At 44.4% G+C, this 27,173-nt stretch overlaps 1 protein-coding gene across 1 annotated transcript in view; it reads left to right on the top strand.

The window, feature by feature from the left end:
• The window catches only part of LOC137533359 (alpha-1-antitrypsin-like), a 38,994-nt gene extending 12,086 nt beyond the window's left edge, over window positions 1–26,908 (top strand). Inside the window, exons 2-5 of the mRNA XM_068254729.1 lie at window positions 3,203–3,867; window positions 7,239–7,500; window positions 17,626–17,773; window positions 26,674–26,908. Of these exons, the coding sequence (XP_068110830.1) occupies window positions 3,207–3,867; window positions 7,239–7,500; window positions 17,626–17,773; window positions 26,674–26,862 (1,260 nt within the window). The 5' untranslated portion in view covers window positions 3,203–3,206 and the 3' untranslated portion in view covers window positions 26,863–26,908. The remainder of the gene's footprint in view (window positions 1–3,202; window positions 3,868–7,238; window positions 7,501–17,625; window positions 17,774–26,673) is intronic.
• Window positions 26,909–27,173: the final 265 nt, after the last annotated feature.

Here is a 27,173-nt window from a genome sequence, read left to right as displayed (position 1 = left end):
GAAAGGGCTAAAAGTGCAGACAAAGATTGTAGACAATAGAGATGGGCCGAACGGTTCGCCGGTGAACGGTTCCAGGCTAACTTTGGGGGTTCGCGTTCGCCTACATCAGGCGAACTTTTGCGGAAGTTCGATTCGCCCCATAAAGCAAAATTTTTCGCCTCCATTTTACTGTCAGCAGACATGTTATTGTGAAACACACTGCTTTCAGTGCTAAAGACTCCACCCACCCTCCCTCCCTCCCTCCCTCCCTCCCTTCCTTCCTTCCTTCCTTCCTTCCTTCCTTCCTTCCTTCAAGCTAGGTCCTTTTATACCATTTGACTCAGTTGTCTGCCTACACTAATTAGTTATGGGACAGCTGCTACACACTCTGCTAGGGTGATTTTAATTGGCCTCCCTCCTCCCCTCTACTCTTCTACCTATTCCCTCCTCCCTCCTACCGGAGGGAGGAGGGTCTCTTCTGCCAGGGAATTATACTATTTTAAAAAACAGTATACATCATACCATAGCCGGGAATCGAACCCAGATCTCACTGTGTGGTGGGCACGTCACCCTAAGCACTGTACCACTACAGTAGTAAGTGAAGCTTGCCTAAAATTTAACATTTATGCTCAACGCAATAGAACCATTAGGTTGCTTAAAGGAGAACTGTAGTGAAAGGTATATGGAGGCTGCCATATTGATTTCCTTTTAAGCTATACCAGTTGCCTGGCAGCCCTGCTGATCTATTTGGCTGCAGTAGTGTGAATCACACCAGAAACAAGCATGCAGCTAATCTTGTCAGATCTTACAAAAATGTCAAACACCAGATCATACCATAGCTGGGAATCGAACCCAGATCTCACTGTGTGGTGGGCACATCACCCTAAGTACTGTACCACTACAGAAGTAAGTGAAGCTTGCCTAAAATTTAACATTTATGCTCAATGCAATAGAACCATTAGGTTGCTTAAAGGAGAACTGTAGTGAGAGGTATATGGAGGCTGCCATATTGATTTCCTTTTAAGCTATACCAGTTGCCTGGCAGCCCTGCTGATCTATTTGGCTGCAGTAATAATAATCCAAACATTTGTATAGCGCTTTTCTCCTGTCAGACTCAAAGCGCTCAAGAGCTGCAGCCACAGGGACGTGCTCAAGAGGCCACCCTGCAGTGTTAGGGAGTCTTGCCTTGAACTCCTTACTGAATAGGTACTTGACCTAGCCAGGATTCAAACCCTGGTCTCCCATGTCAAAGGCAGAGCCCTTAACCAGTACACTATCCAGCCACTGTAGTGTGAATCACACCAGAAACAAGCATGCAGCTAATCTTGTCAGATCTTACAAAAATGTAAAACACCAGATCTGCTGCATGCTTGTTCAGGGTCTAGGGCTAAAAGTATTGGAGGCAGAGGATCTGCAGGATAGCCAGGTAACTGGTATTGCTTAACCACTTGCCGACCGCACGCTTATACCGTGCGTCGGCAAAGTGGCAGCTGCAGGACCAGCGACGCAGTATTGCGTCGCCAGCTGCAGGCTGATTAATCAGGAAGCAGCCGCTCGTGCGAGCGGCTGCTTCCTGTCAATTCACGGCGGGGGGCTCGGTGAATAGCCTGCGGGCCGCCGATGGCGGCTCGCAGGCTAAATGTAAACACAAGCGGAAATAATCCGCTTTGTTTACATTGTACGGCGCTGCTGCGCAGCAGCGCCGTAAGGCAGATCGGCGATCCCCGGCCAATCAGCGGCCGGGGATCGCCGCCATGTGACAGTAGACAGCCTGTCACTGGCTGCACAGGACGGATAGCGTCCTGTGCAGCCCGGATCTCCAGGGGGGGCCAGGTAGGAGAGGGAGGGGGAGGATTTCGCCGCGGAGGGGGGCTTTGAGGTGCCCCCCCCGCAACACCCGGCAGGCAGGAGCGATCAGACCCCCCCAGCACATCATCCCCCTAGTGGGGAAAAAAGGGGGGCGATCTGGTCGCTCTGCCTGCACGCTGATCTGTGCTGGGGGCTGCAGAGCCCACCCAGCACAGATCAGCTAAGACAGCGCTGGTCCTTAAGGGGGGGTAAAGGGTGGGTCCTCAAGTGGTTAAAAGGAAATCAATATGGCAGCCTCCATATACCTCTCACTACAGTTCTCCTTTAAGCAACCTAATGGTTCTATTGCATTGAGCATAAATGTTAAATTTTAGGCAAGCTTCACTTATTTCTGTAGTGGTACAGTGCTTAGGGTGACGTGCCCACCACACAGTGAGATCTGGGTTCGATTCCCAGCTATGGTATGATCTGGTGTTTGACATTTTTGTAAGATCTGACAAGATTAGCTGCATGCTTGTTTCTGGTGTGATTCACACTACTGCAGCCAAATAGATCAGCAGGGCTGCCAGGCAACTGGTATAGCTTAAAAGGAAATCAATATGGCAGCCTCCATATACCTCTCACTACAGTTCTCCTTTAAGCAACCTAATGGTTCTAATGCATTGAGCATAAATGTTAAATTTTAGGCAAGCTTCACTTACTTCTGTAGTGGTACAGTGCTTAGGGTGATGTGCCCACCACACAGTGAGATCTGGGTTCGATTCCCAGCTATGGTATGATGTATACTCATGTATGTATTCCCAGCTATGGTATGATGTATACTGGTTTTTAAAATAGTATAATTCCCTGGCAGAAGAGACCCTCCTCCCTCCGGTAGGAGGTAGAAGGGTAGAAGGGAGGAGGGAGGATAAAATCTCCCTAGCAGAGTGTGTAGCAGCTGTCCCATAACTAATTAGTGTAGGTAGGCAAATGGTATAAAGGACCTTGCTTGGAGGAGGAGGAGGGAGGGTGGGTCCTCCAGCAGTGATGTGTATTTCACTCAATTAGGTGTGGCTCCAGGTATTAGAGCTTTTGAAACATGTTTTCTATCATTTTTCCAGCTGATAGAATGTTTTAAAACTTTGAAAGTTTGCCTCCCCATTGAAGTCTATTGCGGTTCGCGAACTTTTTCGCGAACCGAACCTTTTGCGGAAGTTCGCGAACAGGGTTCGCGAACCTAAAATCGGAGGTTCGGCCCAACTCTAGTAGACAAGGCTTAATAGTATATGTTTGTAAAAGGGAAAATTGGAAGTTCATTATATTATTGACTGGTGACTTTTTTTTAATAAAATTGTAAACTTGACATTCCTATTCTGCCTCCTGATTAGCCTTAGACAAAGCTAACAATTATATTTATTTCTTTACTCTTTTAAAGGAAAATGAGGTTTCTCTTGTACCTGGGCTTGAGCGTAGCTCTTCTGTATTCTTCAGTGTTTGCTGACCATCATGGTGACCACAAGAAAAATGAGGAACATGAGAAACACGACCACAGCAAAGAAGGGAAAGACCACCACCATGTCAAAAAACCTTTGCCTTCCCAAAGAATAGCTCCACAAAACGCCAAATTTGGCTATGATCTATTTAGACAGATATCTTCAGCTCATCCATCAGAGAATATTGTCTTATCTCCGATAAGCATTGCAACGGCATTGGCTTTACTTGCCCTCGGCGCCAAGGCCAACACCCATGATCAGATAATAGAGGGCATTGGTTTCAATATGACAGAGATCTCTGAAAAGGAAATCCATGGAGGTTTCCAGAATCTCCGGGAAGTGATGTCCAATAAGACGGAGCTGCATCTTGATAGTGGGAATGGCCTCTTTATAAGCAAAGAATGGAATATTCTCGACGAGTTTCTAGACAATGCCAAGAAACTGTATGATTCAGAAGTCTTCTCTACAGATTTCCAGGACAATGAAGTAGCCAAGAAACAAATCAACAGCTATGTGGATAAGCATACCAATGGCAAGATCCCCGAGGTGCTGAGCAGTGTAGACAAGGAGGCAGTTTTCATCCTTGCAAACTTCATTTATTTTAGAGGTACAGTACTAAGATACTTCAATAGAGTTACATTCACATATTGAGTGGACTCATGAGGCTTCTTGTGATAGATTAGATTCTGTGTCAGGGCCAGCGGTTCCATAGAGGCAAGGGGGGCAATTGCCCCAGGGCCCCAGAGCCTGTATGATTCCCCTAAGGTTTGTCCCCCTCCCTTCCATCTATGGTGACCCCATACATGCCTGCAGGGAATGAGGAAGAGAGGAGGAGTGGGGAGGAGTCCGGAGTGTAGAGTGTGGTCCAGCCTCCTTTTGCCCAGCCTGGATTAGGTAAGACCCCAATGTGTGTCCCCGCCCCTCCAGCTACGGCGACCCCATACATGCCTGCAGGGAATGAGGAAGCGTGGCCCTGTGGGGAGGAGTCCGGAGTGTAGAGTGTGGTCCAGCCTCCTGTGTCCTGCCTGGATTAGGTAAGACCTCAATGTGTGTCCCCGCCCCTCCAGCTACGGCGACCCCATACATGCCTGCAGGGAATGAGGAAGCGTGGCCCTGTGGGGAGGAGTCCGGAGTATAGAGTGTGGTCCAGCCTCCTGTGTCCTGCCTGGATTAGGTAAGACCTCAATGTGTGTCTCCGGTCCTCCAGCTATGGTGACCCCATACATGCCTGCAGGGAATGAGGAAGCGTGGCCCTGTGGGGAGGAGTCCGGAGTGTAGAGTGTGGTCCAGCCTCCTGTGTCCTGCCTGGATTAGGTAAGACCTCAATGTGTGTCCCCGCCCCTCCAGCTACGGCGACCCCATACATGCCTGCAGGGAATGAGGAAGCGTGGCCCTGTGGGGAGGAGTCTGGAGTGTAGAGCATGGTGCTGCCTCCTGTGTCCTGCCTGGATTAGGTAAGACCTCAATGTGTGTCCCCGCCCCTCCAGCTACGGCGACCCCATACATGCCTGAAGGGAATGAGGAAGCGTGGCCCTGTGGGGAGGAGTCTGGAGTGTAGAGCATGGTGCTGCCTCCTTTGCCCAGCCTGGATTAGGTAAGACCCCAATGTGTGTCCCCTCACCTCCAGCTATGGTGACCCCATACATGCCTGAAAGGAAAGAGGAAGAGAGGCGCTGTGGGGTGAAGCCTGGAGTGTAAGAGCATGGCGCTGCCTCCTGTGTCCTTCCTGGATTAGGTAAGACCCCAATGTGTGTACACTCTAGATTTGTAAGGGAAAAGAGGAGGGGAAAATGGGTTCCTCAATAATGCTTTTGGGGACATATTGATGGACACCTAATGAATTTGTGTGGCTAGGAGTGTGATGGGATGGGAGTTAGCTCGGGGGCTGCCGGGGGGCGGGGTATTGCTAGGGGCCCCCCAAGTTACTTTTTGTTACCATTGTAGCTAGAACCGCCGCTAGTCGCGTTTTCCAGAAAAGACAATATTCAGTTAATTGGTAGAGTCCTGTTATTAATACTCCAACATATTGGCTTTGTGATGCGGTAGATGGATAGTTCTGGACCTGTCCCCAATAATTTGCCTTACCCTAATTCATTAAAATTAAGTGTCTGACCCCTAATCCCCTTTGCTAACATAGTGCCCTTCTGATGCCTAGTTCTCCTCTCCCCATTAATCATAAAAACTAAAAAATATCCTCATCTGCCATTTCCACTAGTGCACTGCTAATCAGTGGTGCTCAAAATAGGTAAATTACGATTACGCAAAAATTTTTGTAATTTTTCATTTACGTTATGTACAGCGTACTACGTTTGTCACTCGAAATGACACCTGTAATTACGCAATTATGCGTAATTTGACATTCAATGCAGAAAAAATGGTGTATATCAGCCAGTGTACTGCACATGTGCGGCTAATATTTAAAGCCAATGGGTACCTATTTAAAAAAGAAAAAGTCAGATACTCACCTAAGGAGAGGGAAGGCTCGGTCCTAATGAGCCTTCCCTCTCCTCTCCCGGTGCCCTCGGTGCTGCGCTGGCTCCCCCGTTCGCGTCCGCCGCCGCAGGGACTTCGGAGGTCTTCGGGAGCACTCGGGCTTCCGAAGACGGGCAGCTCCATACTACGTACGCGCGAGTGCGTCATAGAGGGCGCTCGCGCATGCGTAGTATGGAGTGGCCGCGTCATCGGGAGCCCGAGTGCTCCCGAAGGCTTCCGAAAGCTCCCGAAGGCATGCGGAAGTGGCAGTATTTGACCGAACTGGTCGAAAACTGCCACGGGGGATCCTGCGCAGCACCGAGGGCACCGGGAGAGGAGGGGGAAGGCTCATTAGGACCGAGCATTCCCTCTCCTTAGGTGAGTATCTGACTTTTTTTTTTTAATCTGGTAAACATTCACTTTAAATATACAATGAGAAAAATGTGTTCGTATGCAAAAAAAAATAAAAATTGTGTTCATCAGCCAGTGTATTGCACATGCATGTCTATTATAGTAATATTCAATACGAAAAATCAGTTCGTATGCGTAAAAACTTTCACGTCTATATACTCAATTATGTGAATAAAATGTTGCGTAAACTACACTAACATGCGTAGTTACAGTTCGTGATTACATTTACGGGCAAATTTTTTTACGCATAATCTGCAATTTTGGCATTATGATCACGATGTGTAATTGAGAATTAGGATGCGTAATTACGCACAGGCGTAAATTCTGCCCCCCACTAGTGCTAACCCTCATAATCCTAAGTGATGACATCCAAAAGAAATCCTAACAGCTAACTGATACTTACCTGTGAATAAAATGTTGCGTAAATTACACTAACATGCGTAGTTACAGTTCGTGATTACATTTACGGGCAAATTTTTTTACGCATAATCTGCAATTCTCGCATTACGTTCACGATGTGTAATTGAGAATTAGGATGCGTAATTACGCACAGGCGTAAATTCTGCCCCCCACTAGTGCTAACCCTCCTAATCCTAAGTGATGACGTCCAAAGGAAATCCTAACAGCTAACTGATACTCACCTTTCATCATCTTAAAAATGATCTGTACTCTAAAATTTTTACAATAAAAAGCATACCATTCTATTCATTATGTTCTCCTGGGCCCCTCTGTGCTGTTTCTGCCACTCCCTGCTGCAATTCTGGCTTGTCATTGCCAGTTTTAGGCCGTGTTTACAAACAAAAGACATGACTGCTAACAGCATGTGATAGGCTGAGAGTAGCTCAGTGTGTGACTCACACAGAGACTGCAGGGGGCCTGGAAAGGGTGTGTATAGCTTCTATCCTATCACAAGCAGATGAGCACATTCCAGCCTGAGTGCCTGAACCCGACAAAGCCGTACAGCCACTGTGCAACTAGGAAAGGCTGCAGTAAGACAGACCACATTAGAACAGGTATAGGAGAGAAGAAATAAGCATGAAAATGTTGTCACAGAGTCTCTTTAATTGTCTAATTCAATAATTTTTCCTCTTTTAGGAGAGTGGGAAAAACCTTTTGAGGAGGAGTTTACAAAGGAAGGAGATTTTCACGTCAGTGACAAAGTTACAGTGAAAGTACCCTTTATGTGGAAACTGAGTTTTTTTCAGGCAGCTTTCTTGGAGGATGCGGACGTCGTTGCCATTCCCTACAAAGGGGACGCCAATGCCTTAATCATATTACCCAAGGAAGGGAAAATGAAAGACGTAGAAGACAACTTACAGGATATAGTCATGAAATATGTAAAGACACGTCACACTGGGTAAGAGAACCTTCTAAGATTAATGACTAACTTGTTTCTGAAATGTGGGGGTTAAAGCAAATCCGAAGAGAAAAAATATATATAATGAATTGTATATGTAGTACAGATAATGAAGAGAGCATAAATAGCAAAGAAAAGGGTCTCTTATGTTTATTTTCAGTTATAGATCTTTTTTTTTTCATTGCATCAAACTGTCACAGTTGCAGTTTTAAAACCACATTCTGCCCCATATGCAATTAACTTTTTCTCTTGAGTTTTTACCTAAGAGATAATTTTTTAACTTCTTTTTAGTATTGTTACAGAATATAGTAAAACAGCACACGCAGGTAAAAGGTAGACCGCCTAAAGTCGATGGGAATTGTCATTAAATAAAAACAAGCTTACCTAAGGAGAGGAAAGGCTCTGGATCCCAATTTGATCAAATGCTGCTGTCTCCACCGCCCAAGGGAGGCTTCAGAAATCTTCTGGAGTTCATGTGCTCCCAAAGATGGGCCGCTCCATACTGCGCATGCATGAGCACTCTCTCACGTACTTGCACGTGCGCAGTATGGAGTCACCTGTCTCCGGGAGGCTCCTGAAGACTTCCAAACTAAGTCTCCCATGGCGGGGATTTAATCATGGAAGCTAGAACTGCACCAAGGACACCAGGAGGAGAATAGGAAGGCTCTATAGGACCCAGAGCCTTCCCTCTCCTTAGGTAAGTATGACTGTCTTTAACCTCCCTGGCGGTCAATTGATTTTTGGCTGTGCGACCGCAGGAGGTTTTTTTAGCCTATTTTTTTTTATCATGTACCTAGCCTAGCGCTAGCTACATGATTCCCCCCTCCCTGCGGTGTCCCTCCCACCCCTCCGATCGCCGCCGGCGATCAAGCCCATCCGGAAATCTAAACGGGATTTCCTTCAGGGCTTCCCCGTCGCCATGGCGACGAGCGGAGTGATGTCATCAACGTCGTGACTTCACAGGGAGTCCCGATCCACCCCATAGCGCAGCCTGGCGGCGATTGGCCAGGCTGCGCAAGGGAGATGCGGGGGGGCCCTGTATCGCGGCGGCTAGCAGCGCATCGAGACGGTGGGGGCGATCGCAACAAACATGCAGCTAGCAAAGTGCTAGCTGCGTGTTTGAAAAAAAATTATGCAAATCGGCCCAGCAGGGCCTGAGCAATCCTCTGTGGCGGCTTACCCCGAGCTCAGCTCGGGATTACCGCCAAGGAGGTTAAAGGCACATACACGCTTTACATAATTACATAGCTATTTGGGTTGAAAAAAGACATATGTCCATCGAGATCAACAAGAAAATGAAGTACAACAGCAGCCTGCTCCCTCATATATCCCTAGTGATCCAGAGTACTAAATTCATTAAAGTTGCCTGAGGTGACCGATAACAACCGCCTCTGCTGATAATCAAGCGTGTGTACGGCAGCCTATGCCCCCCAGCCGCGACACACCCTGAAGATCAACTCACCTGATTGACAGCCAACTTAATTGTTCACACCGATCCTCTGCCCGCCATGTGGCATCACGCACAAGTTGCTCCGTCAATCCTCTGCCCCCCCCATGTAAAAACATAATACATTGGCCTCAATTCTGGTAGGGTTTTCAAAAAAATTACTGTGTATCCTCCAATGTAAGTCAACTTCGTGTATAAGTCGACTGCAATATTGGACCCTCTTAAGCCGGATTTTTGTTCTGACTCAAGTAGAAGTCTACCCAGAAAAGTTAATGGCTGCACTTGGTGACCAGGAAGAATAAACAGTTGCATTTGGGGACCAGGAAGGGTTAAAGGATACCCGAGGTGACATGTGACATGATGAGATAGACATGGGTATGTACAGTGCCAAGCACACAAATAACTAGGCTGTGTTCCTTTTTTTCTTTCTTTGCCTGGAAGGGTTAAGTATCAGGTATGTAAGTGGCTGACTCTGTCCTGACTCAGACAGGAAGGGACTACAGTGTGACCCTCACTGATAAGAAATTCCAACTATAAAACACTTTCCTAGCAGAAAATGGCTTCTGAGAGCAGGAAAGAGATAAAAAGGGTCAATAGTTCATAAATTTTAGCTCTGGCATACTTCAATGAATGTGCCATTAAGCAAAAACAACAAAACAGTTAAAACTTAACAAGTAGATTTAAACATAAAATAAGACTGTTGAATACCTTAAAAAGTCATTTTTAGGAGAAGGAAGATAGATACAATCATTTATTTTATTAGTTTATTTTCGCTTCAGGTGTCCTTTAACCTTCTTGCCGGTTATTCTGAGCTCAGCTCAGGGTAAGCTGCGCAAAAGGATTTCTCCAGCCCCGCTGGGCCGATTTTCACATTTTTTTTACTGCACGCAGCTAGCACTTTGCTAGCTGCGTGCATATCCCGATTGCGACGGATTCGCCGCGCTGCGCCGCCCCCCCCCCTCTCGACCCCTTGCGCAGCCTGGCCAATCAGTGCCAGGCAGCGCTTAGGGGTGGATCGGGAATCCCTCTGACGTCCCGATGTCCATGACGTTGGTGACATCATCCCGCCCCATCGCCATGGCGACGGGGGAAGCCCTGCAGGAAATCACGTTCTGAACGGGATTTCCTGCTTGCAAAGATCGCCGGTCCGGATCGAACTAGGTAGGGGGATGCCGCTTGTCAGCGGCTAACATGTAGCGAGCCCTGGGCTCGCTACATGATTTAAAAAAAAAAATTCAAAGTGCTGCGCCGCCCCCTTTGCCGTCAGAATTGGAACGGCAAGGGGGTTAATGGCTGCACTGCATACAGTACTGTAGCTATTAACTCTTCCTGTCCTTTAAATGCAGCCAATACCTCCTCCATTCCACCAAGTGCAGCAACTATTCACTCCCCCCTCCTGCAGCCCAGTATTTTTCCCCTTTCCTTTCCTTCTTAATTGTTGTAGACAGGATTTTCACACCTGTGTTTCTTGGCATTCCCTTTCCTCACAGTGTCATTTACCACTGGGTACATTGCTGCAAATGGGAATGTCACTATTAGTACACACATTACTCAGTGTGCTCAGTGTTGCCGGTGACTCGTGTATAAGTCGACCCCTATGCTTTTATTTAGTGAATCAGACCTACATTTCTAGACTTATAGTCGACTATATACAGTACCTCATGTGAGGTAATTTACCACATGTGGTAATGAAATTTAGCAATTCTGGTAGGTTTTAGTCATGTTTTACCTCATGCGGTAATTCGTGAGGTAATTTGCCTTCGCTATTTTCATGGAAATTAGGGGACATGTTAGCACATAATTTACCGATCAGTTTAATATCTGCCTGTACCTGGAGGTAAAGTCAATTGGTATGCATTTTGCAGTTTTTTAGTGGAGTTCCTGTTGCTGTTTAGTGTTGTTGCTATACAGCAGGGGTCTCAAACTCGCGGCCCGCGGGCCATTTGCGGCCCTCGATACAATATTTTGTGGCCCTCACCGGCAAAAGCTTCCTTATAGTTCTCTTCAGTGCTCCCAAGTATTCTGCCGCATCCCCGCCGCTGAACGAGGGCTGCAGAGCCCCCAAATCGCGCGCGCGGGGGGGGGGGGGCAATCCGCCGGCATTTCCTGGAAGGGTCAGGGCTTTCAGCTTCAGCTCTGCCCCTCCTGACGTGGATCGCCGCCTCTCCCCGCCCCTCTCTGTGAAGGTAGAGTGTGAGGGGCGGGCAGAGGCGGCGATGCGCCGCGATTGTGAAATCCCTTATGCGGCCCAGCCTCATCCTGACTTTGCCTCCTGCGGCCCCCAGGTACATTGAGTTTGAGACCCCTGCAGGCTGTGTAATAGGAAAGAATAGTAGAAATAAAACTTCAAATATTTACTGGATATTTTTTTTTTTTATAAATATACTTTTTATAGGTTGCTACTTAATCAAATACACCTTCCCCCCTCAATTAAAAAAAAAAAAAAACTATCCTAACTTATGGAAGACAATTAAAGAGTACTATTATTTATTTACTGCATGCTTACCACCGAAATGCCGCACGTTTTACCACACTTTATGCATTTACCACGGATTTTACTGCATGTTTTAACTTATGTTCAGAAATGCAGAAAAATCTTTCAGAATTGCTACAAAAAAAAAAAAAAAGAGGAAAATACCGCATGAGGTTTTTCACCGACCCAAAAATATTTACCTCACATAGCTACCACAATTGAAGCCATTGGCCTCAATTCACTAAGCTTATCTCCTGTCTCTAAAGTGAATGAGAACCGCATTTAAAAAAATGAAGCAAATACTTAAAGCGGACCCAAACCAAACATTTTTTTAATTAAAAATATTTAGTTGCAGCACTCTGACACATACAAAGATAAATAAACACTCCTTCAAACCTATGGACATTTCAGTGCATGCTTTTCACCCTTCTCTTTTCATAACTAGGATCATACAGGTTGCAGCCATTAGCAATTCCTCCATTGCCAGACACCATCTACTCCACCAGTTTGCCAGAAAAATCCCGGCAATATGAAAGGAAGGGAGGGGTTCCTCCAATAAATGTAAAATATTTTATATTTGTCATCATGCAGCTGAAAAAAGGCTGCTATTTATTATTATAATTTAGAAAATAGATTTTATTTCTGAAATTTTGTATTTTTAATTTGGGTCCACTTTAAGACGAGGGAAGGCTCTGGGTTGTATAGAGCCTCCCGTCTCCTCTTTCAGTGCCCTCTATCCTGTGCTGGTTCACCCCCCCCCCCCCCACCCCGGTTTCAATCCCCCGCTGAAAGGGTATTTGGAAGTCTTCGGGAGCCGTGTCCTCCCGAAGACGTGCGGCTCCATACTGCACAGACGTGAGCGTGCAAGAGAGCGTGCTTGCGCAGGCGCAGTACAGGGCCGCCCTTCTTCAGGAGCACTCGGGCTCCCTGAAGACTTCTGAAGCCTCCTTCGGCCGGGTAAAGCAGTATTTGACTAATTTAGTCACATACTGCTACCGGGCGAGGAGTGGGAAGGCTCTATAGGACCCAGAGCCTTCCCTCTCCTTGGGTAAGTATCTGTCTCATTTTTTAAATGCGGTTTCCATTCACTTTAATAACTTTACTAGAGTTATCACCATGGTTATGAGGCATGTAGTATACAGGAAACATTTTACCTCAGGCAACCCTAAAGTTAACGCTTCTGTCTTTAAGTTAACTCTTCAATCCTTAAAATAACTCCAGAATTCTAAAGTTAAAGACAGGCTGTTAATTAACTGCGTGTGAAAATAACTACAGAGGAGGTAACTTAAGGAATGAAGAGATAAGATAACTCTCTCACTGTGTGGTGGCAAGTTTTCTCTTGCCTTATTATCTCCAGCATGATCTTAGTGAATGTGAATTGAGGCCATTGGCCTCAATTCACTAAGCTCATCTCCTGTCTTTAATAACGTTTCTAGAGTTATCACCATGGTGATAAGGCATGTTGTAAATTCAGGAAACATTTTACCTCAGGCAAACCTAAAGTTAACTCTTCTGTCGTTAAGTTTAGGTGAGATCTGTAAAGTTAACTCTTCAATCCTTAAAATAACTCTAGAATGCTAAAGTTAAAGACAGGCTGTTAATTGACTGTGTGCGAAAATAACTACAGAGGAGGTAACTTAACTACTGAGGAGGTAACTTAAGGAATGAAGAGATAAGATAACTATCTCACTGTGTGGTGGCAAGTTTCCTCTTGCCTTATTATCTCCAGCATTATCTTAGTGAATTGAGGCCATAGTCAGTTATAAAGCTGACACGCATCTGTAGTGGGCGACTCAGTGATGTCGACCAAGGGCATTGGGTCCCGATTACTGATGGGTGACATAAGTCAAAGGTGTGTATATGCCTTAAAGGGCCATGATCGCAAAAATCATACAATTTAAAATACATGTAAACACATTCAAATAATTCTTTCTAACATTCAAACAGTCATTTCTTTCAGATTAAAATGAGCCATAATTTAATTTTCTCCTATGTTGCTGTCACTTTCAGTAGGTAGTAGAAATCTGACAGAGTTGACAGGTTTTGGAGTAGCCTATTTCCTCCTGGGGGTCTCTCAAGGATGTCTTTATTTTTAAAAGCACTTACCAAATGGTAGTTGCTCCTTTCAACTGCCAAAAACATTGTGCAGTGAGCAGGAAGGCTGGCCAGCACTTTTGTATAAATTATTTTCAGGGAGTTTCTTTATGAACAATAAAGGCCATTCTGATATTCCCCCATAAAGAGATGGCCTAATCCAAAACCTGTCAGTTCTGTGTGATTTCTACTACCTACTGTAAGTGACAGTAACTTAGGAAAACGTTAATTTATAGATCATTTTACTCTGGAAGAAATGTACTTCTTATTTGTATGTGTTTACATGCATTTTAAATGTTACATTTTTTTGGGGGGGCAATAGTGGTCCTTTAACTCCTACTGATGACAAGAGTCTGGAGGAACAAATCAAAAATGATTAACAGTATTAAAGGCAGAGGAAAGGTTGAGTATGAGCATGGAGAATTAGCCTTTGGGCCTGATTCACAAAGCGGTGATAACCCAGTTATCACGCCTAAAAGACTTTAGGCGTAATAACCTTTAAACCGCTGAGTTAGCACCGCTTTGTGCTGGTGATCGTGCACAAAGCGCAATTCCGCGTGCAGCGCCCATAGGGTTTAATAGGCGCATCCGACTGCGCGCACAAAACTGTGCGCGCGGGAATTTCGTGCTAGTTTCTTCTTATCACGCCTCAACTGAGTTTAGGCGTGATAAAGGACTTTTCACTGGCGTGCAAACAGATTACACCGCTTTGTGAATCAGGCCCTATGAGTTTTGCTACCATTAGCAATGTGCTGTTTCAGTGAATTAATGAAGGCAAAAATCAGACTAAAGTTGGTCAAAGAAACAATTAGTGCAGAGACAATCTATCAGTTCTGACTAGATGTGTTATGTCATCAGTTTAGAAGCAAAGGACAGAAGTGGAAGAAGGTACACAGGATGGTAGCTAGCAGGGTTGTAGGTAGAGGAGTCTCTGGGCCACATAGCTCTCAGGATGGGGTTATGAAATCCCCCCCACCCCTCCTGACTCGAGCACAATGTTGCGATGCGGTAGCCCGAGTATAGGTAACTGAATGGGACACCCTGTATACCCAGCCAGCAAAGTCCCCAGTATTAGGTAGCTAGATGTAGCCCCACCCCAGTATAGGTAGTCAGATGGGCACACCAGTATCGGGATCCAGGGGAGCTCCCAGTTTTACAAAGCCATATGCAGCCCCCCTCCAGTATAGGTAGCCACAAGAGTCCACAGTATAAGGTAGCCAAATTCAGGGCCCCCAGTAGCCAGATGTCACCTCCCCGCATGTTGGTAGCCAGATCTGTAGCACTACCCCCAGTATAAGTTGCCAGAGATTCCCCCAGTATTATTAGGTAGCAAGATGCAGACTCCCCTCCCAATTGTAGGTAGCAGAGATACCCCCAAAATATAGGTGGCAAAAGCTGATCCTACATTTCTTCATCATGCAGAGAGTGCAGCAAAGTGAGAGGTAAGTGACTTCATATCCAGGAGAGACAGGATCTGTCTTCCTCTTTGGTCTCCTGGTCTTCAGTAGCAGAAGCAATGTTATTACATAAACCACAGATCATGTGACGACTTACGCACTGCAGCTATGGAGACCAGGACTAGCGATGATCGAAATCAACAAATTACGATTTCGCAAAATTTCGAGTAAATTACGATTTGCAAATGCAATTGATTTCATGTAGTCATTCGTAATTTCGCATAAAATTTCACAAAATTTTGCGTAATTTCTTGCCGACTTTAGCAGTGAATAGCAAAGCATGCTACTGACACCAAATTTGCTACTTATGTTAAGGAGAATCGTGGGTACAAGTAAAAAAAAAAAAGAATTTTGCAAAAAGACTTTATAGTTTTTGAGAAACTCGATATTAATAATGCAAGTACAAAATCGTTATTAAACTTAGAAAAATGTCAATTTAAAAACCATTTTTCTTTGCATATTTAAAATCGAGTTTCTCAAAAACTACAAGGTCTTTTTGAAAAAAAAATGTGTGACTTATACCTACTATTCTGCTTCACATAGGTGGCAATTTTGGTAGCAATAGCATGTATGGGGGTTTTGCTAATAACCTTTAAAGTCGGCTCAAAATTATGCAACATTCACGAAAATTACACAAAAAATGATGCAAAATTTTGAAATACTACTATTACATAGGAAATTAATTACTATTTTCTCTGAAATTCCGCATTACGATTATGATGCCTAATTGCAAATTTCAATGCGAAATTTTGCATATGCGAAATTTCAGCCCACCACTGACCAGGACACCAAAGAGGAAGACAGACCCTGTGTCTATCTCCTGGATGGCAAGTCACTTACCTCTCGCCCTACTGCACACTCTCTGAATGGGCCGTGCTTCCCCCTCTCCGTGTCCGTGCTGCTCCCCGTTCTGGCATTGAGCCCTGGGCACCAATCCACCTCGCCCATTCATAGAAACGGTGGTGGCGGTATGTGCCAGTTTGAATGAGGAAGGGAAAATGCCAGCAGAGAGAGAGAGATGATTGAGGTTGAAAAGAGATGTCAAAGCAGGAATGAAAGAAGAGGAAAGCTTGGGATGACATGGGAGAAAGTGGAGTCCAGAATGATAGTGAAGAATGAGGGTATCTATTTAAGACAGTGAGGCCTTTTAGAGAAGAGATTAGCGTGGGTGTGAGCGATGTTAAACCTATTGTATAATGTATATTATAACAGTCTAGCTGTGCAAATTGCTCAGCAGAAAAACATGCGGTGGTGGTGGATGGTTGAAGGTGAAGGTCACAGTGGGAGTTAAAGATGTTGACATTGCTTATGGCTGTGGGACTGTCAAGTGATGAGTAAAGGAAAAATATGGTTGGTTGACAGGTTAAAGCCGGATTACCGAACTCAAGCAGGGCTTATGTGTTCTGTTGGTAGTTCTCTGTGGTAGCACTATTCCTTTAGTACTGTTTTACTGCCGTAGAACACCTTCCTAGAATGGAAGAGGTTACTGTACAGGATGAGGTATCTTCTAGAACAAACACTGAGTCTAGCCAAAGCTTCCTTTGTTTTCTGATGATATAAGGACATTTGGGGTATAGTGGTAGCACTGTTGCCTTGCAGTGCTGGATGGACTAAAACATTATATGAACAGAGTTTATACAGTATGTTGTCTTTTGTTTGTGGGTGGTTCCTCCAGGCACCCTGATTTCCTTTCAATTCCCAAAAACATGCAGATAGGTCAATTGGCTTCCTCAAAAAAGTTGGCTTTAGACTATGACGGATGTGGTGGGGATTACTGTAAGAAAGAATAATTTCTTAGCCGCACGGACATGAGGCTCACATCCGTCGCTGCTGCGGCTACAGCCGCAGGGATGCGAGACTCACGCCCGTGCAGTTTGGGGGGCTGCATGCACGATTGTGCAGGCAGAAGCCCGCGATTGTGATGGTCCCGGAAACAGGGGGATTGGTGGCAGGGGACAGAAATAGTGAGGACATCTTGTGGCCAAATAGTAAAGTTACACCTACATGCATTAGAGAATAAAAATGTTTTAAGTATGTCAAGAGGGTATATTATTATTAAATTATGAGCTTCTGATTAGTGATGGATGTAAAATGTTTTATTATGTATGTCAAGAGGGTATATTGTTATTAAATTATGAGCTTCTGATGGATGTAAAATTGGAAAATGCACCTTTTTTTTCAAAATAAAATATTGTCACCATACATTGTATTAGGGATATCATTTAAACGTTGCAATAACTAAGACAAATGGGCAAATAAGATGTGTGGCTTTTATCTACAGCTTTACGTTTTATTTCATAACTATAGTGGCTGAAAACTGAGAAATAATGAATTTTTGCCATTTGTGTCTTATTATTCCCATTAAAATGCATTTAGAATAAAATAATACTTAGCATGATGTACCACCCAAAGAAAATCTGATTGGTGTCAAAAAAAAAAAAAAAAACAAGTTATAAATCATTCCGTTGTGATAAGTAGTGAAAAAGTTATTGGGGAATGAATAGTAGAGATGCTAAAATGTGAAATTCCTCTTGTCCATAAGGTGAAAACAACCCGCGGGCTGAAGTGGTTAATGTGGTTTTATCATCAATGCACATATTATGTCCTGTTTGCATTTGCCTCAATAACCCATCGTCTCTTCTGTTATCCACCAGTGTTCTGGAGGTTCGCGTCCCCAAATTTTCCGTGGAGAGCTCATTTGAACTGAAAGACGTGTTCGCTAAATTAGGAATAGTTGATTTGTTTTCCAACAATGCTGATCTCTCTGGCATCACTGGGGCGCCTAATCTGATGGTATCAAAGGTGAGAATGTATTTACTTTTATGTTGGCACACGTTATTCCAGTTTTTTACAGAAACAAAAATTAACAGGAAAAAACTGTGTCTGTCCTAAAAAAAATAAATCTAAAAATCCAAGAATTGTGGCTTGATGACTGATCATTAAAGTAAAACTTGGGAAAAATAAGTTTCCATTTTGGGTATTTACCTTGTGAGAGGTAAGCCTCTGGATCCTCTAGGCCATACATGTCAAACTCCGGCCCGAGGACCATATCTGGCCCTCCGAGCCATTAAATTTGACCCCCAAGTGGTTTCCCCACTTTGCTTTCACTAGGGAACTCTATAGGGGTTGGAGGGGGCCTTGTCGACAAAGCTTACGAGCACTGCACAAACAGCTTGCGCCTGCATACTTCCACAAAGTCGAATGGACATGGCTTTTTTTTACCAAGCCCGGAAAGTGGCTCTGTGCTACTGAGGCACAAACCGTCCTGAGGAAGCACTCTTTTGAGGAGTGCGAAACAGCTGTCGACAATCTCTTGCATGCTTAATCCTCTCTCTCCCAGCTGACCTTTGCCTGTGTGTATGTGCTGAACTTTTAATCGAATCTTCAATAAAGGTCTGTTTTACTGGATGTGCCCAGCCGCTTCTATCTCTTCAGCAACAAGCCGTGTGATATTGCTTTATGGGCTTTGAGCACTCTGGAGTGACCTGGTTGGCGGTCCTGTGCACCTCCTCTCTACTTATTTGCTGCACAAACCGTCTGTGTCTGAATAGTGTGGGCCATTTCTTGTGGTATTTTGGGGGTCTTGTCACTCAAACGGAGGGACAGAGAAGTGCAAGGAAGCCACCGCAGGATCCAGAGCCTTCCCTCTCATAAAGAAAGTATCCACATTTTCTACCTATGGATCTCCCAATTTTTTTTAATGGAAACCCGCAAAAGTCTGCCATCTTTATAGTTTTCCAATCATGTCCGTCGTCTGATTGAGGTTTTGGCTTTAGTAGGGTTTGAGTCCCGCACTTAGAACAAGCATATGGAACTAGAGTCAGGTCTGTATACATATGGGGGTCACATGCAATTCACTTTTTCACCTGAGTTTTCTCCTAGGAGATATTTTTACAACTTATAAATAAAATACCTTTTACACCACCAGCAAGAAAACAAATACTGAAGATACTTTTTTTTTTAAGTACTTTTTCACCTACGTTTTGGCACTTCTTCCATTAAAAATTAATGTAAATTGAAGATGAAAAATTATCTACTCAGGAGAAAAAGTGAATTGCATATGAGCCAGTGGGGTTGATTCACCAAACTGTGCTAACGCATAGCATGGTCGTTAACACGCCTTATCAGAGATAACACGCCTTACCAAAGTTAACATGCCTTATCAAAGTTAACATGCCTCATCAGAGTAGCATAGCGAGCGCTACGAACTTATGCCAGCTAATTGGCAATGACGAGAGCTCCACTCGTCCTGCCCTGAGCCTGTAGTGCTCGCTATGCTGCTCTAATAAGGCGTGTTATCTCTGATAAGGTGTGTTATCTCTGATAAGGCGTGTTAACGGCCGTGCTATGCGTCAGCACGATTTAGTGAATAAACCCAATTATGTTTTAGTGACTCAGAAGGGAGAGGATCAGATCACAGCACAAGTGACGAGCACAAAAGTTGCATAATAGTAATTTTGTACCGTAATTCGCAATTACCAGGTGAAATTATAATAATGTGAAAATTTGGAAAAAATACTGATTAATTTCGTATGTAAATGTAATCAGGAACTGTAATTTTTCTAATTTTGCGTAATTTCGTGCCAACTTTAGTGGTTAAAGGGGAACTTCAGCCTAAACAAACATACTGTCATTAAGTTACATTAGTTATGTTAATTAGAATAGATAGGTAATATAATTTTTTACCCACCCTGTTTTAAAAGAACAGGCAAATGTTTGTGATTCATGGGGGCTGCCATCTTTGTCATGGGGGCAGCCATCTTTTTGGTTGAAAGGAGGTGACAAGGAGCAGGAGACACAGTTCCAACTGTCCTCTGTCCTGATAACCCCTCCCAGCTGCACACGCTAGGCTTTAAATTTCGAATTCAAAATGTAAAAAAAAAAAAATTGCACCAAAACAGCAGAACGAGAGCAACAACATCAGAAATCCCATCATGCTTTGCACAGCATCAGGGGGAAAAAGCCCGGGCAGTTTTCTTCTGTGCAGCTAAAAATGAGGCTTGTATAAAAGAAACATGGTTCTGATGCTGTGAATCTGTTAAAGAAACACCAGGCCTTTTCAGTACTGCTGAGTCGATTTTTAGTCCGGAGGTTCACTTTAATAGCAAAGTCCCCATACATTGCTATTGTCACCAAAATTGCTAGTTTTGTTGAAGGGAATAGTGGCAACAAATGAAAAAAATATCTTTATTAAAAAAGACCTTGTAGTCAGTGATGTAGCAGTGGGGGTACAGAGGTTGCGACCGCACCAGAGCCCTTGGGCCAGAGGGGCCCTCCTTGAACCTGCAGTATTAGCTCTTTATTGGTCCTGCGCCGGTGATAACCACACCTATAGATGCGTTGAATAGTGGTAATCATTAACAAACTGTTCCCCATCCCCTTCTTGCACCTCTAACACTGCGGTTGTCCTTGGCAGGATTTGGTGCGCCGTATCAATTTTTACATATAGATTGCTTGCGGGGCCCAAATGTAAAACTTGCACCGGGGCTCACAGCTCCTTAGCTACGCCACTGCTTGTGTTGGATTTTAAATGCAAAGGAAATGGTTTTTAAATAAGTCATTTTTCTGAGTTAAAAAACAAAACGTTTTTCCTTTGCATATTTAAAATCAATTTTTGCATGATTTGGCAAATTTGACTCAACAATTAGTGGTAATTTGTTAATATATATCTTTATTGTCACCCAAAATATGTATACATAATAAGATTTATATGCACGTTGATTGAATATTCAGTCTTGAAATGTTTGTCAAATTTTATTGGGTGCGATAATAAAAATTATTTTGAAAAAAAAAAAATTCCCAAAAAATACAAGGTCTTTTTATAATTGTTTTAGCTTATTCCTACGATTAGCATACTTAACATACCAATTTTGGTGACAATGGCATGTATGGGGCTTTGCTTCTAACTGCTAAAGTCGGCACAAAATAACGCGAAAATTGCACAAAATTATGAATGGACTAGTAAAAAGGCCCGCCCATTAAAAAACGGATGCTAGGCCACAGCCGCTATACCCCGGCAACGCGCATACCGATGCGTCCTGCTCACCCGTCTTCCACCACTGTCCGAAGTATGTGCACACAGGGAGATGTTGCTTGCTTGGCAGTTGGAAAAAGCTGCTATTTCCCACAATGCAATGGAAGCAGGGACACACGGACTCGATGAGGCAGGGACACTTGACTAATATTATATAGAACTCTACAAAATCAAAATTACATATGGCTGTAATTGCGGAAAAATTTTGCCAAATTTTGCGTAATCGTGATTAGCAGGTTACGATCATCACTGCTCAGCACATAAGCCAGGCAAGCAGACATTTTTAGCAAGCCAGCATCGGCAGCCTATACACGTCTCAATTTCGTTTTCCTTTAGAATTCTCCATAGGATGCATGGCATGTCTTTTCAAATATAAAGAGTTGTCTCAGTAGCAAAAAGTCAGTTCATCAGCCGAAAGATGTCGTGTTTCAATCAGCCTATGACAACACATTGGGACAGCAGCACTGATAATTGTTAAGGCAGAAGGCCCTTGGACTGGTCTTCCTAAAATAAAAAAAATATCAAGTTTCAAAATGTGAATAGCACTATGATGTTAAATTGCTTCAGTGATTGTATTATTTTCCTATTCCCAAGCCACCAATTCACATGAAGTGAGAATAAACTCAAGAGAAGCGTTCTCGTCTTGCATTGCTTGGCCCTCAGCTCAAATCTCAGCAGAGGCCCTATCTGCATAGAGTCTGTAGGTTCTCCATGTTTCTGCGTGAATTTCTAGACTACAATAGACATTGGACACATGGGCATAGCAATCACCCCTGTAACCCCTGCCATCGCAGGGGGGCCCAGAGACTTCGGGGGGCCCTCCTCCTTCCTGTCCCCAACCAAAAGTGCAGCCAATTAGCAAAAAAACTCCCTGTTTGCTCACAAAAGTTGTCCCTCTCACCTCCTCTCACTATGCAGAGTAGCGGGAACGTCTAATTTTTTTCCTGCTTCCAGATGCTGCTTCGCTGCAGGAAACTCTCTGCTGCCATTTGCCAGCGCCCGATCACGTGACCCTCATGCGGTTCAGGGACCAAGGGGGTCCCATGCTAAAATTTTTGCAGGGGGCCCTATTAAGTCTAGCTACAACCCTGATCGGACATTGGACAGTTGGCCCTAGACTACAATGGACTAATGACTGTGGCAGGGGATTGGATTTTTGAACACCTCTGAGCAAGTTAGTGATGTGACTATGGGCTCTTTAAAGCACCATGGAAGATGTCACAGGGTGTAGCTGAAATTATTATCTATAACAACGTTTTTATTGTTTCTTCATCTTTATCTGAGATAGAATAATACATGTGTTAAGATAACAGTAATAAAAGGTGAAGCTGAAATCACAAAACATTGGCTTCGATTCTTAAAAAAACATGTGCAATAAAAAAAAATCTGTTTGGGAGAATACCGCGTTCGGTATTTTAGACTTTTGTGTGCTAATTCATAAACATTGTTACAGCTGTGAAAGAAATGTGGGGATTTACCGAACTAAACTGTCGGTAGTAACAAGAGCAGATTAACTGGCTGAGTTGATACATTAATGAGCAGCTGGCTGAGTTGTTACATTCCTGTTCTCTGTGCAGAGACAGCATTACAATAAAAGAGGCATCCCCAACTTCCCTTTAGATGTGCATGTTTTGTTATACTACCTCTGCTTGCCCTGAATCTGCTCTGAATCTGTCTATTAGTCTTTCTAAACAATCTATTTAATTGCCACAGCTTAAAAGAACTTCAAGAAACTTTACACAAGGCAGGCTTTCTGATGTGAAATACATCAGAAAACAGGTACCCAAGAGGCTAACAACACAGCCTGTGGTATACAGGGAAGCCTTGTTTGTTCTGATCGCTCTGCTGCTGGCTTTTACACAGTCGCGAGCTCTTATCGCACTGTTATCACCTCTTCAGAGCAGTATTCTCTTTGTCATTACTGCCTGCCCTAATCTTTTATGAATTGACATTTACTGACATGTGCTGGAGGAGTTCACTGCAGAAGTCGGTAATTTACCTCACTGCTCGGGAATTTCAGCTTTTCATGCAGTAACAGCTTTTATGAATTGACACTTTGCTAAGTGCTCCATAAAGTCAGCTGTTTTCAGAATTACTGCATGCGGGAATGCTTTATGAATCAAGGCCAATGTCTATAACAACAAAAACAAAAATATATTTACAGTCATAATAAGCATAGTAAAACATTGACAATTATTACTGATATTTTAATACAACTAAACCTAACCTTTCTCTCACACAAATCCTTTTCCATATGGATGCCTAACCCTAAGAGCCCTTCTGGTGGTGCCTAATCCTAAGACCTCCTTCCTGATGCCTAACCCTAAGACCTCCTTTCTGATGTCTAACCCTAAGACCTCCTTCCTGATGCCTAACCCTAAGACCTCCTTCCTGATGCCTAACCCTAAGACCTCCTTCCTGATGCCTAACCCTAACACCTCCTTCCTGATGCCTAACCCTAAGACTTCCTTCCTGATGCCTAACCCTAAGACCTCCTTCCTGATGCCTAACCCTAAGACCTCCTTCCTGATGCCTAACCCTAAGACCTCCTTCCTGATGCCTAACCCTAAGACCTCCTTCCTGATGTCTAACCCTAAGACCTCCTTCCTAATGCCTAACCCTAAGATCTCCTTCCTGATGCCTAACCCTAAGACCTCCTTCCTGATGCCTAACCCTAAGACCTCCTTCCTGATATCTAACACTAAGACCTCCTTCCTAATGCCTAACCCTAAGACCTCCTTCCTGATGCCTAACCCTAAGACCTCCTTCCTGATGCCTAACCCTAAGACCTCCTTCTTGGTGCCTAACCCTAAGACCTCCTTCCTGATGCCTAACCCTAAGACCTCATTCCTGATGTCTAACCCTAAGACCTCCTTCCTGATGCCTAACCCTAAGACCTCCTTCCTGTTGCCTAGTAGTGTTGGGCGAACAGTGTTCGCCACTGTTCGGGTTCTGCAGAACATCACCCTGTTCGGGTGATGTTCGAGTTCGGCCGAACACCTCATGGTGTTCGGCCTTTTAAGTTCGGGTTCGCCCCGAACTTCTGTATGCCCCCGAACAGGGCCGAACAGGGCCCCTGTTCGGGCGAACAGGGCCCTGTTCGGCCGAACAGGCCGCAATACGGCCCCCCTATGGGGTCGCAGGCATAAGGGGGGAGCATGCCCCGATCGCGGGGGGGGTCGGAAATTCCCCCCACCCCCTCCGCTAGCGCTCCCCCCTCTGCCCGCTTCCCCATTCAAAAGTTTCAAGAAGTACCTGTATAGCGGATGGCCTGGCAGTGGGCGGCACTGTGGAGTGAGGAGGAGGAGGAGTCCGGAGAGTGACGAGTTGAGGGAGGCCGGGCAGCGGGCGTGAGGTCAGAGAAAGGGCGGAAGTTCCGCCCTTTCGCTGACCTCACGCCCGCTGCCCGGCCTCCCTCAACTCGTCACTCTCCGGACTCCTCCTCCTCCTCACTCCACAGTGCCGCCCACTGCCAGGCCATCCGCTATACAGGTACTTCTTGAAACTTTTGAATGGGGAAGCGGGCAGAGGGGGGAGCGCTAGCGGAGGGGGTGGGGGGAATTTCCGACCCCCCCCGCGATCGGGGCATGCTCCCCCCTTATGCCTGCGACCCCATAGGGCCCCCAAAATAGGGATGTTCGGGAAGTTCGGGGTTCGGCCCGAACATGCCGAACATCTCGGCCATGTTCGGCGAACTTTCCCGAACCCGAACATCCAGGTGTTCGCCCATCACTATTGCCTAGCCCTAAGACCTCCTTCCTGATGCCTAACCCTAAGACCTCCTTCCTGATGCCTAACCCTAAGACCTCCTTCCTGTTGCCTAACCCTAAGACCTCCTTCCTGATGTCTAACCCTAAGACCTCCTTCCTGATGTCTAACCCTAAGACCTCCTTCCTGTTGCCTAACCCTAAGACCTTCTTCTTGATGCCTAACCCTAAAACCCCTCCAAATACAAGAAGCATTTCAAAGATAATACAATGATTTATTACATTTTAATTCTCAAAAAGAATTTCAAAATGATTGGACAGGCCCGACCCCAGTTATTTATCCGGCGCCCAAATTTCTTCTTTTGGCTCCAAACAGTTGTATAATATATAATATATATATTTTGCATTAGTGCCTGTGGAGCACCCAAATACTCCATTAGCTTGAGGGGCCCACATTTCCCGATTTCCCCTATAAATAATAGGTACTATACAATGGGTGCATTTAGTTGCATAACCACAAGATGTCAGTATTGCATTGATTTAGGCTAGATTATCTTTGACTGCAACATTTATAATAGAGACTGGGACATTCCATCTCATTTAAAGAGACTCTGTAACAAAAAACATCCTTTGGGGGGTACTCACCTCTGGAGGGGGAAGTCTCAGGGTCCCAATGAGGCTCCCAATCCCCTGTAGCTGCAGGCAGTCCAGCGCTGGCTCCCCAGAAGCGTCCCGGAATCCTCCCCTGACAAGCCTGACAAGCGCTGATTTATTTACCTTACCTGGCTCCAGCGGGGGGCGCTGTTGCGGCTCTCAGGACGGATATAGGCAGAAATAGCCGATTTCCGTTGGGTCCGCTCTACAACGCAGGCGCAGGAGATCCATGAAAGCTTGCATGATTTAACTTTATCAGTTAGCCATTAAAAGGTATTACTTTTAAAAAACTTTTTTTCTTTCAACCTCATCATGTTTTGGATTAATTAGCTATTTAGAGTCTGACACTTTCAGCCAAGAATATTGAACATTTTCACAACATTCTAACGGTCTGAAATTTTGATTTTGGGGTTTTCATAAGCTGTAAACCATAATCATGAAAATTATAACAAATTATGGCTTTGCATGCAATAAGTCTATTTCATATATTATGAACCTTTTAAAGTGGACCTGAGATCAAGGATTATCCTGTATTTATTCGTACCCAGGGCTTCCTCCTGCCCTATGAGGTCCATGGAAAAAAAACCTGAAGATCCCCCATGAGGAAATGAACTGGCCCAAAACCTGTCAGTTCTGTCAGATTTCAACTCTCTACTTTTTTTTTGTGATAGTGGTCCTTTAAAGAGGAACTGTAACCAAGGATTGAACTTCATCCCAGTTAGTAGCTGATACCTCCTTTCCCATGAGAAATGTTTTCCTTTTCTCAATCGGATCATCAGGGGGCTCTGTATGGCTGATATTGTGATGAAACCACTCCCACAGTGTGATGTCAGGACCATGGTTCTGATATCACACTGTGGGAGCCTTTTTGCATTGTGGGAAATAACAGCTCTTTCCAACTGCCAAAAATACATCATCTCTTTCAACAGTCATCACCTGCCAGCAGTAAAAATGTCACCATGTGATAAATGTCAGAATGTAAATCAGGGAGAGGAAAGATGTTACAATGGGCAAAGGTTACACCTGCCATCATAACAGGAAATTCACGTTTTTGCGATTTACACGTACATGGAACTGGCCAGAGACATAAATTCACGTCCATGTGCGAGTATTGTGCTGCGTGCATTCTGGGCAGACACAGGTTACATAACACGTAATGCAAAAATGTCTTCTTGTTAAGAGGAAGTGGAACTGTATTTAATTTTTCTTCATTACAGTAGATGTCTACTGTTCTTCATGGATTTAGTATATAAGTCCTATAGTGTAAACAACCCAGATATGAATCTGATGTTCTTTCTCCTCCACAGGCTCTTCATAAAGCTAAGATGAGCATTGATGAGAAAGGAACAGAGGCTGCAGCAACTACCGTCATTGAAGGCATCCCAACAAGCCTTCCTCCTAGTGTTACATTTGACCGTCCTTTTATATTCAATATCTATGATCACACAATCAAAACTTCTGTCTTCTGGGCTAAAATTACAAACCCACTGAAATAGTTTGACCCATGCCATCACCACATCATGAATAAAAAAATATACTTTATCTGAATGTTTCTGGACTGGTTTATATATCTTATTTTGGTGGTAATCCTTCCTCACTTGAGACCCAATCTCGATACGCTTAGACCCTTTTCAAGCTTTTGGAAATTGGCTGTAAGGATGGTGGCACCTTGGTTGTGTAGCTGCTCTAACAAACTATATTTTCTTTTTTCTTTTCAACTTTCATTCGATTAGATCGTTTTGGTAAAAAAACTGGAAAATTGAAAGTTCCTGTTGCACCGTGTATGGGTACCAATAGTCATATCTCT

Source organism: Hyperolius riggenbachi, chromosome 9 (genome assembly GCF_040937935.1).
Source record: "Hyperolius riggenbachi isolate aHypRig1 chromosome 9, aHypRig1.pri, whole genome shotgun sequence".
Taxonomy (NCBI): domain Eukaryota; kingdom Metazoa; phylum Chordata; class Amphibia; order Anura; family Hyperoliidae; genus Hyperolius; species Hyperolius riggenbachi.
Note: the sequence above shows the minus strand (reverse complement) of the source record. Positions and strands in the feature narration are given on the sequence as shown.